The sequence below is a fragment of the Phaethon aethereus genome (assembly GCF_964289735.1).
Source record: "Phaethon aethereus genome assembly, chromosome: 1".
Lineage (NCBI taxonomy): Eukaryota > Metazoa > Chordata > Aves > Phaethontiformes > Phaethontidae > Phaethon > Phaethon aethereus.
The window spans coordinates 84,989,130-85,007,875 of NC_138575.1; the positions used below are offsets into that span (position 1 = coordinate 84,989,130).

Sequence of the window (18,746 nt, forward strand, 5' to 3'; positions counted from 1 at the left end):
CAAATACCATATATCTCATGAAAAACTTAAGAGAAAAAAATTCTAAGCTTTAAATCTCTGCACAGTTTTAGAATGGAAAGATCTGACTGGCTGTTCTCATACAACCATTCTTACACAAGTGAGTACCAGTCCTGGCTTAGAAAACTGATGGGGAACTGGGTCACAACTTAGTATGGATTCTGCTTTTGTCTGAATGGGACTCAGACTCTCAGGGCCTGTGCTTCACAAGGTGGAAATATTGGACTGAATGCACCCTCATAGAAGAAGACATCATCACACTGAAAGAACACATTGATGCCGTGAACAATCCTTGCTTTGATATAATGGTCTGCAAGTCACTGAGAACTTATTCTACTGTCTTGAAGTGCCAAAACCCTTCATGGAGAATATCGGCCCTTACCCTTTCTGTGGAGGCTGTACATGCCTGTCAACTCAGTGTTATGTTACAGAAGAGTCATCTGTTACAGGATCACTAATAATTGAGATTTAACGGGATCTCCTTTAACTAGCATTCAACATAGTCTAGGAATAAACATCTAAAAGACAGCAGAGTACCATGCCTTTGGTGGGAAGCACAGTCTGTATTTGTAAGGTAGAGTTCTGTCAGCCTGAGAAGCCCGTGCAACTCAGACTCCATTTTGGGTTGTTTTCAGTGTATTGCTACCCTCTTCCCCTATTTTGAGGTGCTTTCACTTGCATGTATTTCTTTAAACAGTATTCTGTCAGAAGCAGCACTGCTTGGGTTTCAGTTAGCAGACATATTGTTAATCTTTTTCTGGCTATTATGCTTGTTAGTGGATTAGCTTATTTTGTCATTTGTCTTGCCAGTTAGCTCTAAAGCCAAATTGTGAAGGACTTCTTTTTATTAAAACTGTTTTGAGGAAAAGTAAGAAGAGACTCAATGAAACACAGAGTAAAGAAGTGTGCAAATGAAATAATAGCCAAACAGCGATCGGTCAAAATATGGTGAGGTGCTCAGGCCTTACTGGGATATTCTTGTCATTCCCACTTTGTAGTTTTGGTAGCCTAAACTAAGTTTATTAATTTTTATACTGTCTTTCTCTAATCAAGTGGTTTGCACTATGCTTATTCATAAGTTTCATCTTTCCCCATAGTCCCCAAGTGAGTGCGGCTACACTGAAGAACAAGGCACAGATGACTTGTAGCAATGAAAATCAGAGCAGATGAAGTTTGCTAAGAGTAAATTCTTGTTGGCATTCAGGATGGCATACTGGCAACTGCTGGTTCAGAAGAAGTTTGATGGAAGTGTAGAGACCCACCTTAAACAGATTAAAGACATCAGCATCTCTTTGGTACCATGGTGCTCCCATCTGAGTCTTTTTGTGGAGACTGGACTGATGTGGCAGACAAGAGTATGCCTCAAAGTCTTCCAAGTGATAAGGGAACCCTCGTCCTCCAATTGTAAAGCTGTCATCAAAGACCTTCTCATAGAGCTATAATGGAAAAACAGAAGACTTCATAAGGAATTGGCCAACAAGCCTGTGTATGGGTCAAATATTTGGATTGTAGCCCTCTGTTATATTTTGTAAAGCTTTGCAGTTGAGGAAGTTGGCACTGGCCCAAGAACAGGAAGCCCAAGGAGTGGATATAGGCAAGTAGTTTTTAGTCTCCAGAATTCCACCTCTGACAGTTCAAGCCTTTTAACTGTAGGGTGCAAGATTAGGATAAAAACACAATTCAGTTTGAGCACAAGGCATTGGCACATCTGGCTTACATATTTAATGACTACTGTTTTATATACCTGTTGGTAGATGATGCAAGTGCTCTGCGCCAGAACAACATTTCTGTAAAATGGAACACGAGATCACACTGTGCATCCTATCTACAGGTGCAGCAAGTCCCCTGGGATTTGGTGAAGCTTCTTTGTAACAGTGTGGCCTGCCTCGTACAACTTTGCACACGGCATATACATGTGTATTATCTCTGGTATACATTGCAGAATTATGTCAGGATTTTCATTTTTTGCAGCATTTTTGTTTTAAGTCTTAAATTTATTCCTCTGAAACACACAGCTGCTTTAAGGTAAGTTCCTTCTACCCTTCTAGATTCTCAGAATGCACCTGGGTGCTGACAAAATCCCGATCACTTTTCACCAGCCACTGTGTGCACTAGATGCTGTCTCCCAGCTACTGTTTTCTAAAGAACTGCTCAGGTGCTCAGCCTGATCTGTCATATGGTTATAATTCAGCAATGTTTGGGGCAGAGGGATAGGAGGACCTCACTGTGGCAAAATTCCATTTCAAAGGTTTAGCCTCACTCCCTGGTGGAAGATGGAAGAGCAGAGAGACAGGTGGATATAAGGAACGCTGCTAAACGCTCCCCCTCCAAATGGAAAGCACCAACATCTCTTTGAAGCTGCTGTCCCCACCTACCCCTCTGGTGCTGTGCAGCATCCACCACTCTCCAGGCAGAGATACACAGTGCAGGGCTGATGCATGAGGAACACGATCACCACATAACTGCTCAGAAGAGGCCAAGGAGGAAGAATGCCAGGGCAGACACCTAACACTGCAGCTGTGTCCTGGGACAGACTATGGGCTTCCTCCCACCAACACATGGAGACAGAAGGCAGGCAGTCACTAGGGGGTTGGTCATGGCAGTCTGCACTCACTGTGTTTGCTGTTTGGGTATTCTTCTTCAGGAGGACACTCTTGTCAACAGCTTGAACAGAGCACAAGGACCCAGGAGCAGCCTTGATGTTCAGACTGACTTTCGACCCCGGGACTTCCTCCTTGTGTGAGAAGTCCAGTGCTACCTGCAAAAGAAGACAGGGTCAGGGGGCTTACCACTGGAGAGTCGGATCCTGTGACTCTTAGATGTCTGGGCAGCAAAAGGAAAGGCAGAGAATAAGGTAGGGAAGGTGCTGAGATGCTGAGACAGGCCCTTCTGGAAACCCATTGGGAAGGTTACAGGGGCTACAGTGCGTACAGCCCAGCCAGAAATCCCCTACCACCACACAGCTACCACCCTCTGATTCAGAGCTACCACAGGGAGCTAAGCAGGCAGGATTCTCTTTTGTGTTAGGGAGACCATGGGGGACTATGTGTTCCCAAGTCAGTCATGGGGAATGGGGGGAGAAAACAGAGTTCAAGGGGGCTTTGCTCCTTGGGAAAGGCAAGTGAAACTTGCCATTCAGGGTTGGGTAAGGCAGGACTAGCAATTCAGGGAAGGAGGAGGTTACCTGTTTTGTTTCCCAGCCAAAAATACTGGGCATCTAGTTTGGTGTGTATCCAGTTTACACCACTTGGATGAGGATAAAACAGGACCAGGAACCACAGCAGGCCAGACCACATCAATGATGCTATCGGACTCCACATGTTTCTACTCACCATGTGTCTAAAGCATTTTCTACTTGAAACTCTTCCACATCAGCCACCACCTCCCCATCCAAGAAGACTGCATACAGTAGAATCTTGATGTCAGGCAGGAAGTCATTGCTAACAGTCAGAGTCAATGAAAAGGAGCCCTGCAGATCTGCACAAGATAGCAGCAAGGAAGACAGGAAAAGCATTCAATTGAATCAGCTCATTGGGGTAGGACACACAATAAGAATCAAAAGAGGGAATTTAATAATTTCTACCTGTAGATAAGAACATCCCACACGGACACTGTCACAGATTAACAATAAACCCAAGATACTGGCCACACCTTTGTCTCAAAGTTGGCAAAAATATTCCTCTTGCCTACTGCACCTTACACAAACAGGCAAGCTACACAGATTTTTTTATCCTCTCCAAATATACAAGATAGCAGTGCAGTCATAAGCTCAGATATTACAGGAATTAGGCAAGGCAGGAGAAGGACAGTCATCTAGAAGGACGCTGAACTGATATGAGTGGAGATTGTGTTGGTCTAATGAGGTGGACCACCACCAAAAATTCAGCTCAGTAGCTCCTGCCTGTGGATAAGAATAACACCTGCAGAGATTTCACTGGATAATGCTCACACTTTTCTGGGGTGTTTATGAGGCACTTCATGCAATTCTACTCACTCCCATGCTGGAGAATTGGCACCTGCTTCTCTCCAGTGAAAAGGATCTTGCCTTTTGCTGTCACCTGAAGAGCAAAGAGAAGAGCCATTCAAGGTCCTGAATTCTGATGGCATGAGGAAAGTGGGAAAAAAACAAGAGAAGAAAGAAGGACATCTGACATGTTGTCGCAGGACATGGCCTAAAGAGCTCTGCAGCAAAGGTGGTGATAACATTGTGGGGAAGGGACTTAAGAGATGTTGGCTAGGCAATGGCAAGACGTGGCCACTTACAAAGGCAGAGGTATGTCTGAAGCTAAGAGCAGCTTCTCCTAAGCCCCAGCGAACTCTAACCTTCGCATTACTAGGATACAGTACTTTTGGACTGTGTGAATTAACCCAGTTCAGTAACCATGATACTCATAACCTCTCAGCTAGGCTGTAGTCACACTCTTGCTTTGGACTCACTTTCTTGAAAGTGGACTTCATCAAAACGTGACTACGCACCTCTGGAGTGCCTCAAGGCCCTGTACAATTTCAAGCCTTTTCCCTTAAAGGGAAGATCAGCTGCCCCAGAGATTGCCTCAGTTCACAGACAGATTTCCCCAGGCACAGGTGGAAGTCTGGGGCATAACTGCTGGGTAGAAACCAGGCTAGCCCTCCACTGCCACCCATGTGAACATAGTAGAAAGTAGGGTGAAAGGCAGGCATCTACCACGCAAGCTTAGGTCAAGGCACTCCTAACAAAGCAAAGCCTCTGGGGGCTAGGAACAGGTCCAGGAACTGGAAAATAGGAGGAGATTTGGGCAGAACAGAACTCACAACAACTGATTTATACTGGCCTGGGAGTATCTATGTGCTGTGTGAAAAGGGTAGTAAAATGACAGTAAGCATAATCTTGCCCTGAGATTCAGCTGTCTTCTGTGCTCACCAAGTAGTAGAAATCAATGTGGTCTGCTTCAGAGCTAAGTCTATTCCTGTCAAGGATATAATCCACTTGCCCTTCCTGCTCTTGATCACAGGGCAGCACATCATTCCTGGCCTTGGTCTCAAGGAAGCTGTTGCTGTCAGAGTAGAAAGGTTTCAGCCAGTGGAAGCTATCCTTGTGTGACTTTCAGAAGAATCCTGCTCATCGTCATTCCCAAGGTTGTAGGTACCCTTCAGAGCACAAAAACATGAGTTCGCAATCAGTATCAAGTGATACAAAGGAGCTTGTACATCTGCTGAAAACACTAAGTTATTACCTGAGCTGATGGCAGACCACACATCTGCATGCTTAAAATATTCTTTTGTTTAAATCTTATTTTAAAGTCTCTTATGAGCCTTTCTCTTACAAAGTTTTAGCAAAAATCTAAGTCTAATATATTTGCCCACAATCCCATCTTTCCTTCTTTATCTTTCCATGGGGACACACCAGACTTTAACCCCAGCACAGCACCCCTGTTTTCAGTTTGTGTTTCTGGTCAGATGCCCTAAAGCACAACAGGCACCAGTTTTGTACGGTGCATCTCTACTTCTCTGCAGATAATTTAGGGCTCTGTGGACAATAGCCATGGACCTAGGAACAAGAGCGAGAGCCTGTCCCCAGGCTCCCTGAGCACAGAAATCTTCTTCTCAGCTTACGGAACCTCTGATCACCAAATCCTGCCCAATCAAAATTAGGGAACCTCACCCTGGATAGACTGGGGTCTCAGGGAAAAACATCTGGAACAATAGTTCCAGTCTCTGAGAAATGGATGGCAATAGGAGACAGTACTGCTTGGACATGAATCCCACATCAGCTGCAGGAATGCAGGTAGTGGAAAGATGACTGTACGACCAGGCTGGTGACAATGAGCTCCAGGTGTAGGATCAGAAGTTGTGAGGAGAGGAAGCCAAGGGCTTCAAGGTCTGGTATTGAAAGGGAGGTCAAAAGCTACCTGTCAAGTTGAGCCTGGACAAGCTATGTACTGCTGCAGGGCAAGGGCAACCACTAGAAGTGGAGTTCAACAGAGACATGTGTCAACTGCCAGTTCTGCTGAGCCACCTCCAGCACATCCCAGGGTGGAGAAAGGGGAAATTTCCTCCAAGGAAGTGTTCAGATTAACAGATGTTTTTAGTGGAGTCAAAGGAAGGTCAGGGGGGATACCAAAGATTAGCATCATGCTCCAGCTCAGGACAGCAGAGCACCTTTGGTGACCATTTGGCTGAACTGCTGCAGTACAGCCTCCAGTCTCCCTGAGGAGATGGCACTGGAAAGTAATTAAAGTTGCTTCTACAGATCTGGTCAAGTGAGATCAGGAGCCAGAGGACTGTGCTCCAAAACCTTAGCTTTCTTCCATTTTCTATCCCTTTCCTCAGTCTACCTTCACTTTATCCTCCTTTTTCTGTGGCTGATGCTCACCTTCAGAGAAACCAGTGTGCTGTTCCAGCTGGTGGTATCCAGCGAGAAGTGGACTTCCCCATTCTCATCTGTGAGGAATGACAAGTGTGTCTCCTGATCACTGATGTCAGCTGTTAGGTAGACCATTTCATTTCTGAGGGGAGAATTCTCACTGTGGCAGAACATCTGCAGAGAAGGGGAGGAAGTTAATACCCCATTGTGCCACACTCTGAGGCACTGCCCATGCTTAATATTAATTGTTTCTATCATTGGGCTTTGTAAACCCTTCTAGCTTTCAGACAGGTTGGAAGGATCCAAATAAAAGCATGATAAATACACAAAAACAACAGCTGTGTAGGACTAGAAATAAATGGTAGTGCAGCCAAATGAGATACCTATCTTGGGGGGAAAAAAGGTGATTTCCTCAGATCCTGAGCTTTTTTGTGGACAATGCTGCAGGATTCTTGATGTTCAGAAACAGTCTTGTCTCCAGCAACTTAACTCTTGTTGTTCCTTGCCCTCCTTCATGCTGGGGTTAGTACTGACCCAGGTGACAAGTGTTTCTAGCCCCAATGGAACAGCAGTCCTAGCTGTCCCCCTAGATCACCCAGGGGACTTGAGTCAGAAATGACTGCCAGTGAACTGATATACTTTAGTGATTTTTGCCAACTTGCCATGAGTATGTGTCCAAAGGAAATGTTATTTTTCTGCCAACACCACCCCCATCCCATATGCCTTTTATTGCACAGACTAGTTTCAGGAGCTACTCCTGAGGAAGCCTCCAGAGACTGCAGCTGGCCCCAGAATTTCTGTCCAGGGAATATACTAAGTTAGGACGAGGAGGAGAAGTTGCTTCTACAGGAGGCTTCACTCATAGTTGCTGGGTACCAGCAGAGCAGCACTTACTTTCCTGGAGATTGTTGCTTTCTGCCTACAGAAGATTAGACCTATAATGTATTCTCAGCAGAGAAGGGATTCATGGGTGTTACCTTCCCTGTGTATGGTAGTCCATGTTTGTGGAATGAATGGAGGTTGATAAACTCTGTAGCCTTCATTCTTGTTGCAACAGGAATTACAGCTTTTTCCATAGTCTCTGCTCCTGGTTGGAGAGATGAGAAATCTGTTAAACCCTAACAGTGCTCTTCGGGAAGCAGAAGACAAGAAGGTGTTTCATCACTACCTACAACATCTACAACTTCTAAATTTAGGAGAGAAAATACTTTCTCCTAGATGTGATTCCCTCAGCCTTTCTGGGCTCTCTGCTTCATGCTATGATGCATTGTACCCTATAAGTACTTATTTCTCTTTATTGAAGATAAACTAGATGACTGTTTAGTTATAGACAGCTGCACTGTAGATGCCTAAAAGTGGCCTGAAGGACCCCACCCACAGTGTGACAGTTCAAACAATGGACAAACAAATGCCAGAGCTAGGTGCACATTAACACTGATACCGAAAACCTGCCTCCTTATAGTCAATATTGTGTCAGACTGAAAGGGAGCAGAATGGGATTCCCCACAACAGGGATGTGCATTAGCAGCCCTGTCTCAGGCTTAGGAAAAGAGAGGACAAGTGACTGTGGGTAGGGACTACCTGTCAGAATGGTGCACTACAATTAGAAAGGACTGCAAGGGTTTGTTGCAGAATTTTCTGTGGCTAGCCAGGGCTCTGCACCTTGCTGAGGAACAGCTCAATGTCCAGGCAAAAGTTATCTATGTGCCAGTGGGGATGAGGGTGGACAGGATTAGGAAATCCAGTAATAATAGATGGAAGAGGTACAAGAATAGAGACCATGATCATGCCAGAAGATTTGGGAACCCTCAAGTTACTTTTTCAAAAGGAATTAAACCACTGCAGAAAGGCCAAACCCAAAAACTTCCAAGAAAGAAAGATCAGAAGTTGGCTGCAAGGAAGGAATCCCTTCACATATCCTCCAGTACCTGTTCCGTCTGCCACCATTTCTCCTATCACAATTATGTAGCTGTCAGTTTCATTTAATTCCAGAGTCTCTGTCTTCACTGTAAAAGTAGTGCAACCTTTCTTGTTTGTCGGGAGAAAGAGAAATATGAACAGAGAGAAAGAGCATGGTGTGGAGGAAGAGGAGCTGTTTCACAGATGCTGGGCAATCCTAAAGAAGTATTTCCAAATACTTGTGGAACAGCTGGAAGCTCAAAAACCTATAGTTATATGTTTTCCGCAGTTGCAGAAACCCATCATGGATACTTTAGCCACAGAAGAAAATCAACATGCTTGGATTAAACAGTCATCAAAAAAGTGGCAGGAAAAGAAGTGCTTCAGGCAAATCACATAAGTGATTAATCACATATGCCACAGACAAATTCAGGAGACTGGATTAAGCCCAGATCCTGCAGCTGAAAGAGCATGGGTGTCTTTACCTGAGATAAAGATAACCTCCTCCCTCCCTGAAGCTATATGGCCCTGAAGAATAAAGCCTGACACTGTGGATTTCCAGTCATGACCGTCTCTGTGATGTGGCTGTGTTAAACAAGGGCATCCAGCCAGTTACAGATTGCAAGGGCTTTGCCAAGCATTAAGGCAGTGACTGTGTAAGCCACTCTGACAGAGAGGGGAGGTGGATAAACTGTTTCTAGTCATGCCTGTTAAGTTCTCTGGAGAATCTTACAGAGCCTCTTACATGGTACATGAGAAGGAGCTGGCGTTCAGTTGGTGTTTTGCACAGCTAAGACTGTACAACATTCCAGATGGAGATATTTTGCTACTGGGTACATTTTAAAAGATGCAGAGATCCAGCTGGATTTTTATATTCTGGTTTGTTGCTGGCTGGTCTGACATTTAGAAATATTTTCTTGTGACTTTCAGGCTGAAAGAGCTGCATCTGAAAGCCATGGGAATAGCCAAGTGTGGAGTTTAACCACAAATGTATGATGAACACAAATGTGCGGAAAAAGTAACCAGCACTAGACATAATCTCAGACAGGACACTAGCGAGCTTAAGATCATCCATTAACTGCATGGATACAGCAAGAAATAGGGTATTAAGCCGCAGACCATCTGATGCTCTGATAGCCTGTTTATTGGTGGGAGTGGTCACAGGACCAAATAAAACCAGTGATCTGATTCCATACAATATGATACAAATCCTTGGGAAAGGCCCCAGGCATCATTACTTACACAGAGCTTACACCTTCTCCTGAAAAAAATATGGGCAGCTAGAGCAGTAATTCAAGCAAGAGAGTCACAGGAAGAGGAATCAATGGTCTGATCAGGTGTCATGGTTTAGCCCCAGCCGGCAACTAAGCACCACGCAGCCGCTCGCTCACTCCCCCTCCCACAGTAGGGTGGGGGAGAGAATTAGGAAAAAAACCTTGTGGGTTGAGATAAACACAGTTTAATAGGACAGAAAGAAAGAAGGAAACAACAATGATAATACCAACAAAGGAATGTACAAGAACAAGTGATGCCCAATACAGCAATTGCTCACCACCCGGCGATCGACAGCCTGTCCCCGAGCAGCGATTTCCGCCCCCCGGCCAACTCCAGTTTATGTACTGGGCATGACGTCGTATGGTAGGGAATATCTCTTTGGCCAGTCTGGGTCAGCTGTCCCGGCTGTGTCCCCTCCCAGCTCCCCGTGCACCCCCAACCTCCTTGCTAGCAGGCCAGCATGAGAAGCTGGACTGTCCTTGACTGCTCAGCAGCAACCCAAAACATCAGCACATTATCAACAGTTTCTCATCCCAAATCCAAAACACAGTGTCACACTGGCTTCTGTGAAGAAAACCAGCTCTATCCTGGCTGAAACCAGGACATCAAGTCTAGCAAGTGCGAAGACACCAGACTAAACAGGTTGGTGCACATCAGAGGTGCATTCAGTCAGATTAAGAAGATAAACATTTCCAGCAGGTTATACTTCCTACTATCATATTTGTTCACCTACCCAGCTGTTTTTCTTCCTCATCTCAGTAGAACTTGATAAATCGCCTTCCAAGAACTGGGATAATGTGATAAAAGTAATATCTATTTTCCCTTGAACGGGCTTCCCATAGGTATACCTGTGTCAAAGGGGAGAAACATTCAGATGGAGACTGGCCGCTTCAGCAGAAATTTTGAGTTAGGCCACCCCACCCTCATCGGGGGGAAGTGGAGCCTGGGAGAGCTTTGTATCTTGTTTGCTCAGGAACTTCAATTCATCCCTTAAGATCAGTTTGCATCCCTCTCCACCCACTATACCCAGCATCCTTAGTGTCTTTCAGCCTCACAGTAAATGACCAAGTGTGAGAAGGAGCCCGTTCCAGACATTGATCTGGCTCCCCCAACCACAGGGTAATGCAAGAACATCGTATTGGAAGGCCACTTCTCAGCTATGGGCAATCTGGAGGTGATTGTGGAACCAAAGGCCAGAGATCACAATGGATTCATGTACTCACTTGCCACAGACCTTCAGCTGAAATTCCTCATCCGCTGTAGTGATAAAGGGAGGGTGCTCAATCTTTATTTCAAATTTTTTCAGCACTGCATGGAAGCGAGGAAGATAGGAATGGAGGAGGGGAAAAAGCAATATTTGAGTATGGGCACTGACTGTAAGTTCTGTTATAGCTGCAGTCCAGATGGGGGGAAAGACAGTAATGTCCCCACTTATTCATTACTATGCTGCAATAGGTGTTACTCCCTTCAGCCACACCATCCTCTATTTGCTGCTACAGTTGCACGTGGAACTGCTTTCTACTGCATCTCAGTCAAGCATAAACATTTTACACAGCACAGAGTTTTGTCCTTACCTACATCACTGCAACTGAATGGGACTAAAAGCATGATGCTGCTTCCTATAATGGCAGCTGACTGGAGTGAACAGTAAACTTAGCTTAGGAGAGGGTGACAATGAGCAGCAGAAAGTGCTCATCACAGGGCCCAGTCACAGCTAGAACAAGATGTCAGACCACAGCATCTTCCTTGTACCCAATGCAGCTGCAGAACCTCCAATCCAGCACGAGATGTACGCATAGACCTGTCCCCAGTCTGCTGTTCTTCCGGGGCAAAAGGTCTGGTGAACATGCCCACATAGTCCTGCTCTCTTCTTCAGCTACCCACACTGCTTTTCCCTCACCTCTGTTGTCCAAGTCTCACCATATTCACGGACACCGAATGTTTTTTGAGCCATGTCTTGTTGCACTGAGATGGTATACTCCCCAAGGGGTGCTTCAGAGGCCAGGGCAAAGGACAGATCCACAATGCCATGTCTTGACTTTACATTCAGCCACTCAGCAATACAGTTATATTCAGGATCCTATTTGGGAAAGGACATGCTGAGCCATCGAGTCACACTGGGAGCATGGGTACCTGGCAGGTCCAGCCATACTCAGGCACAAGAAGGCGCTTTGAGACCTTACCCTTGCCCCAGTAGAGAGGGTAATCACCTTGCCAGATCACCAGGCAAGACTCCTTCTCCTCCTTCCAGTATCCTTTTATGGAACTTTTGAATTACAAAGGTTGCCAAGAACAGTAAAGCTACTGGGAAGTGGTAACACCATCATACCGTGGGAAGGAGAAGCAGCTGTGCTGCATCTGCTGAGCACTTAGCCTTGTGCTTTGTGCTCTGTGCAGACAAGGTTTTGGGCAAAGGTTCATTACTGCCCTGCCTCTAGCTCAGCTATCTGCATCACAGAGCAGCTGGTTTGAGTGAAGAACCCAGGCTGACTGCATAGAAAAGGCTTCCCCTGAACCTGAACCATAACCATAACCTTATGAGTTTACATTTGTTGCACAACCCTGCCCAGGAGTGAAAGGGTACAGTAAAAGAGACAGACATCTCCCTTTGGTCAGTTCTTTGTCACTTACCTGCAGCCACACCTGGGAATACTGCAAAAACAAGAGAAACACAAGCTCAGATTTGTACAGAGCAAAAGGGCATCCATGTAAACCAGTATTAACAACACTGCCTGATGTGGGCCCCTGACCAGAAAGTTCTGCCCTATCCAGACGCCACACTAGGTCTCCTCCTCCCTCTGTGCTAGCTCACACTGCAGTTTTTCTCCAAGGCGCCAGTGGATGAATGATTTCCCTTCAAAAGTCGTTTGTTCTTATGGCTTAACAGGCATGGAGATGTCTCGTTCATGAGCCTCTTAATATGTCTCATGCTGAGGTTCCTACTTCCAGAAAAGCATAAGGTGGTACCTAATTTTTAATGACATTAAGGTCCTCACTGAGGTTCACAATTCAAAATTTCACTGGAGATATAAAGAAAAGGATAGTAGAGCATTCTGGCTGCAACATGTCCTTGCATAAATCTGCTTCTCCTTTTCTGTTCTCCAGTATTCATGTCTCTCTGTATTCATATCTTTCCCCAAACAGCCCTCCTCAGCATCTCCCACCCCAGAGGACTTTGTCTGGGAGGTTTATATGCAGCTGCAGGCTGTAGAAACTTCACCAAAACAACACCCAGGAGCAGTAGGCTGGCCATTTTATGCAGCACAGCTCAGAGGGTGTCCTGGTTTCAGCCAGGGTAGAGTTAATTTTCTTCACAGAAGCTAGCGTGAAGATATGTTTTGGATTTGGGATGAGAAAATGTTGATAAGGTGCTGATGTTTTGAGTTGTTGCTAAGTACTCAAGGACAGTCCAGCTTCTCATGCTGGCCTGCAGCGAGCAGGCTGGGGGTGCACGGGAAGCTGGGAGGGGACACAGCTGGGACAGCTGACCCAGACTGGCCAAAGAGATATTCCATACCATATAACGTCATGCTCAGTATATAAAGCTGAGACGAAGAAGAAGGAAGGAGTGGAGGGACGTTCGGAGTTATGGCGTCTGTCTTCCCAAGAAACCATTACGCATGACGGAGCCCTACTTCCCTGGAGATGGCTGAACACCTGCCTGGCCATGGGGAGTAGTGAACAAATTCCTTGTTTTGCTTTGCTTGCGTGTGCGGCTTTTGCTTTACCCGTTAAACTGTCTTTATCTCAGACCATGGGTTTCCTCACTTTTACTCTTCCGATTCTCTCCCCCGTGCCACCGTGGGGGAGTGAGTGAGCGGCTGCGTGGTGCTTAGTTGCTGGCTGGGGCTAAACCATGACAGAGGGGAACATCCTGACTCATCCTGTTTCCTGTTCTTGGAAACACCCAATAATAGAGATCTGCTTTCTTCCATCTCCAACTAGTTTAGCTTTCTGCCCTTGGTGAAACCTTCCCCCCTCCATGTGGCTGCTACTTTGACCCTTTCCTCACAATTTCTGTATGCCACCTTCTTGCCTTACCTATTTCTCCAGTTTTGTATAAGCCCTTGTCTGTCTCTACCAGAATTACATTCTTTCGGGGCTCGATCAGAACCTTCTTGCAACCCTCAAAGAGCACACTGTCCCCACTGTGGATCAGGACATGCAGAAAAATCACATTCTCTGGCTGTTAGGTTAAAAAACCCAAACTGCCTAAGACTACAAGTAGTAGGAGAAACAGTGGCACCTGCCCTACCAAAATCTCCAACTTCCCTCTCCTCCCTTCTCCCCCTTAGAATTAGCTCTCTCCTTTCCCTAGTCATAGTCTTCTCTCTGTTCCTCAGCTTCCTCATTCTCTTTTCCCTGCCTTTCTCTTTGTCATGTTTGCTTCTTTCCACATTTCTTTCTCCCCTTTACTATCTTTCCCACCCTGCCTCTCCAACATTAGCATGACTCAGACATAGGAGACACTGAAGCCCCCTAGTTTGTAAGAGGAGAGGCAGCCAAGAGAGGTGTCCTACATGTGACGTGGAATCATCTCTTTTCCTGGGAAAGAACTCTGGCACCTAGGTTGATTGATACAAGGAAATGAAAAAAAAATTCGTCAGAAACTTTGCATCTTATCCCAAATGTGAGACATCATCTCACTGTTAAAAAATACCCAAACTTCAGAGTCCAAATTCCACTGTATGACTCTGTCTCTAACCCGCTTGTCATTATAGGGAGAAGAAGCAATCACTGCCTGTCTTTTGTTCATGAACCTAAGAATGAACCAAATGACATGTCATTCTCCCACTTCACATAAATGTCAGATTTTTAAGAAACCAGGAAAAACCATAAGGAAGTCAGCTCTGGAGCTGACCAAGACAGTAACAAGAGATGAGATACTGATCAGGCAAAACCAGGAGATCTCAGTATCAGAAAGACCAAGCTCACCAGGAGAAAGCTTCTTTTTGCTAAGGGCAGGCTTCCTTGGCTTCCTTTCCAGAGCCAGGACTCGCTCTCCCCGACGGGCTGGCACCAAACGCTTAGTTAATCATTGTCCGGTTGATGCAAGAACCAGAAGTGACCACATCCCTTCCTTGAGTTCTGCTGAATCTGCAGGACAATCAGGGCATAGGCACAGCAACTTAGTAAAGTGCTGAGGAAGACAAGGGCAGTTTGTAGAGCCTCAGCACCGAACACATCCCCATAGCTCTCCAGAGATATAACTGAAGGTCCTGTAGTTGTGCCCCAGCCGCAGTGTCTAGTTAAGCTAACTAGAGCAGCGAAGTTGCAATGACAGAAAATATCCAGACTGCCTAGGTGAAATTCAGTTCATTGTGGATTCAGCACCATCACCACCCATCACAGCTAAATTAAAACAAGCACAATGTCTATGCAGTCTGCAACTACACCTTACTGTATAGATGCGGCTTTAGAGGAGAATGGTCCTCCCAGAGCTGGAGGGGCAGGCTTCTGAGGAAGCAGGGATGAAAAGAATGCATTCTCAATACATTGACTTGCACTGTGATATACAAGCATTTTTAGGGACTAAACACTGAGTAAACTGAAAGTTAATGTTTTCCAACAGGCTGAAATGGACTGATACACATCAAAAGAACATGTTTTTATCTACACAGGAAAGATTCCTTACTTTTCTAGGCTCCAGGACACTGCTGTATTTTGCCTGGCACTGGTAGGGAAATACACTTAACCTGCTTGCAACCCATGGCAAGGCAAAGGACATGTACCCAGAGAAGTGCTGGGCTCCTATCTGAAGTGAAGGTGAGAGCATCCACTGACAAATCAGCAGCCACAGCTACCCTCACCTGGAAGGTGATGCACTGAAAAGTGCCTGGCTTCTCCACATTCTGTTCCACCAGTGTTGATTTTGGTTTATCACTTCCAAGGTGACAACCAGGTGGACTGCCTCAGACAGGGAGCTGAAGTAAATGCAGAGCTTCTCCTCTTGGAGAATGACAGTAGGGAACACCACCATATAGTGACTAGAAGAGAGAAGAAGGTGTTCAAAAACAATTCAGAGGCTGAGGTGGACAGGTCAGAATCCACCTCTGATGCTTTCATGAAGAGGTAGACCAGGGGTCAGAAACGTCTGGAGACCTGCAGTGACGGGATTATAGTGCAGCTCCCTTTCCATACCAGAAAGAAACAACATGCCCAGTGTGGAACCAGAGGGCTCCTGGTATCTGTCTGTCACCACCTTGCCAGGACACAGCTGCCCAGTGTACGATACTCTAATTCCAAGTACACTGGAAGAGCAAGGCTGTGTGAGGAATGAAGCCAAAGACTCGGTGGCTGAGGCATAAAGCTTCAATCCTCACTCCAGATTTCATCCCCACCAGCACAGGATGAACAGAAGCAAAACATGTGGCATCTGTAGTGCGCAGTGCAGTGCCTGCAGAAGCAAACTGCAAGGGCTTCACCTGCAGTGGTGCTTGACAGACCAGCACTCCAACGGGACTCAGTAGGAGCTGCTTCTGCTCAGCCTTCCTGAGAACAAGGCCCCCACCCATTCTGGTCTGTGATGCTAAATAGTGCAGCACCTCAGCACCGCTCTTCAATGGCAGTCCCTTCCACCAAGCCCCCCAAAATCGAAAGGAGATAATCTCACGGTTCCAGGCTTGCTGCAGCTGCCACTGGGAATAGGATGAAGGCTAAGAGGAGCACTGGTGCTCCCATTGCTTGGGCTGGGACAGACAGCTGACAAGATCCACACAAGAGGAGAGAACTCTCTGTACTGATGGGCTGGAACAATCCTAAATACCCCCCTCACATGCTCCTAAGTCCAAAGAGTGGGGGCCTTGATATATGTAGATAGAATCTCTTCCAGGCTAATGACATTAGCTAATATTTACTTTCTTCCACCACCAGCAGAGTAAAGGCCACATAGCACAGTTCTCCACCCACATCTACATTCAGATGGTATTCCAGGCCATGGGGTGCCAGAGCACTGGGGGTGAGATGTGGGGTGGGTGACCTCTAACCCAGGCTGAAGGGGACTTAGGACCAGCTGTGGCTGGTCTGTATCCTGGCTGTAGCATCCAATGAGAACCAAAGCTGCACATCAGCCGCTATCCTCGGCTTGTAAAAAGCATCCTCAGTACTCTCTCTGTGCATCATTACTGACCTTCCCCTCACATAGTATTTAATCAAAGCTTGGACTAAAACCTTTGAATTCAGCTCCCTTCCCTGCACCTCCATTCCCTGCACCTCTATCCACCTGTCCATCTGTGGAATAATTGCTGTAGGTGACCTAGAAATCTAACTTATATCCATATTTTAAAGAAAGGTACAGCACTGAAGAAGCTTCCAGGGTGTTGTGCAGCTGATATGCAAGGGATCCATTCCACAGGAGTTCCCTAGGCCTGTAACCTTAGATGTTACCACACCAGGGGAACTTGGTGTGCTGACTCTAAGAGGAACTGTACAGAGGGTGGAGCGGAGTGAAGACACCGCGGCCAGGCTCTTTGAGATATAGGGAACTTGAAGGTACAATGGAACTGATAAACTGCATATTCACTACCCTGAGCCAACGGTCTGTCATGTTTTTGACGAAATGTTGTACCTGGAGTGAACTTTGCTTATTATAATATCATTATAATACTAAAACGCACACCCCTCTCAAAAGTTACCCACCTCCCAAGGTGCGACCACCCCTCAATGAGCTTGCGCACTGAGTTTTTCCTAGTCTGTACCTTTAAACGCGAAGCGAGAGAATTCTGAACCAATCCTGATAAAGGTATGTATGACTAGAGTCACTCAAGCTCCACCTGGACCATAAAAAATAATATAAAAATAGCTTGGAGAAGAGAATGTTAGGGAAGATACCATCGTCGTGTACTACTCTAACTTCTGGGATCGGTCAACGGGCTGAGCCTCTCTTCCCCCCCATTGGGACGCCTTTGGGTAAGATTTGAACACTTGGTCATACCAAGTGCCTCCCCGGGAAACTTAGAAATCTCTATAGAGTCACTTTACATCTTTTAACGTGTTTGTAGCCAAGTGATGTTACTCATACTTTTGCCATTTGCACGTGCTTTGTAGACAGTGAATTTATCACTGGCAATCCAAAGAACCTGTGTGTCTGTTGCTTCAATAAATTGCACTATTGATTGACTCAGCCGAGTATGTTGTCCCTGAATGCGACCGTACCTCTGAGTGCGGCCGTGTGAGTTCAGGAGGTGTCCGGTTGAGTAGGTAGTGTTAGTAGTGCATCCGGACCCATCATAGTCCAACGAAGGTGTTGGGCGCGACCGGACTACTAACGCTGACTTTGGGCATCACTCAGAACCTAAGCTCAGCCGCCCCCAGTCCCTCTGACATCTGAGAATCGACTGGAAAGCAAGGGGGTTTAGTTTCTGCCAAATTGCTCTGTCTCTTAACGCAACACCATCCCAGCCATGTCTGATCTTTCTGGGTACAGAACCTTCTCCAAGGCTGCTCCTGCCACCCACTGCCAACTCACTTCGTAGCTCCACTGTAAGCCTTTCCAACTAAAGCAAGACATTTTAAGCACCCACATATTTTAGCAAATATCTGCTTTACGTCCCCCAAGCCAGATGTCCGGTCTTCTGCCAGCTTTCTCTAGCCATAAGGTAGTTCTACACTGACACCACCACCCATCTCTGCCAGACTCCCTTCTCAGACACTGCAACTTTTTCCTTGGGTGGCAGCAGTGAATAGGGCTTGGATGTATTTGCCCTCTAGTTACAAACTCATTTGAAGGTGGTTGTCCTCATCCTGCCCTGGCCCCAGCTGTGTTTTTGCAGAGCATAAGCAAAGGTACACAATATAGAGTGAATTTGCCATCCACACACTCTTTGATCCCAGCTGAAGCAATCTCCTGGGTTTATTTTGGCACAGTCCCCACTCTCCTAGCGCACAGTCCGATGTTATAAGAACACACTAGCCTTTAACCTAGCACTGACATTCAGATAATCTGAAGGTTTAAAGCACTGTATGTCACTGATCTGGGAGCATATTTGATTCTCTGAATTCAACAGGATTTTGAGTTCAAGCCTAAACTAGCAGAACAAAACACAATCAGAGTTCTGTCTCCTTTCAGAAACACTCCCCATGGCTCTGCATCTCTGAATAGTCATCAAGTTGGCTGCCTCTGAAGTTTAATGGGAACAGATAGACCAAAAAAAAAGATAATAACATGCTAAAGTTCTTCCCTTCTTGCAGGGAGGAGTGGGGGGCACTGGCA

At 46.1% G+C, this 18,746-nt stretch overlaps 1 protein-coding gene across 1 annotated transcript in view; it reads right to left on the reverse strand.

The window, feature by feature from the left end:
- LOC309407118 (alpha-2-macroglobulin-like protein 1) overlaps window positions 1-16,216 on the reverse strand; it is a gene marked incomplete at both ends in the record, with an annotated part of 40,916 nt that extends 24,700 nt beyond the window's left edge. Inside the window, 18 exon segments of the mRNA XM_082002561.1 lie at window positions 1,281-1,454; window positions 2,633-2,772; window positions 3,347-3,370; window positions 3,373-3,495; window positions 4,013-4,076; window positions 4,919-5,086; window positions 5,089-5,145; window positions 6,371-6,535; window positions 7,339-7,448; window positions 8,290-8,398; window positions 10,269-10,383; window positions 10,759-10,843; window positions 11,456-11,615; window positions 12,167-12,187; window positions 13,572-13,721; window positions 15,346-15,404; window positions 15,407-15,522; window positions 16,149-16,216. Of these exon segments, the coding sequence (XP_081858687.1) occupies window positions 1,281-1,454; window positions 2,633-2,772; window positions 3,347-3,370; window positions 3,373-3,495; window positions 4,013-4,076; window positions 4,919-5,086; window positions 5,089-5,145; window positions 6,371-6,535; window positions 7,339-7,448; window positions 8,290-8,398; window positions 10,269-10,383; window positions 10,759-10,843; window positions 11,456-11,615; window positions 12,167-12,187; window positions 13,572-13,721; window positions 15,346-15,404; window positions 15,407-15,522; window positions 16,149-16,216 (1,908 nt within the window).
- Between the last annotated feature and the right edge of the window lie 2,530 nt (window positions 16,217-18,746).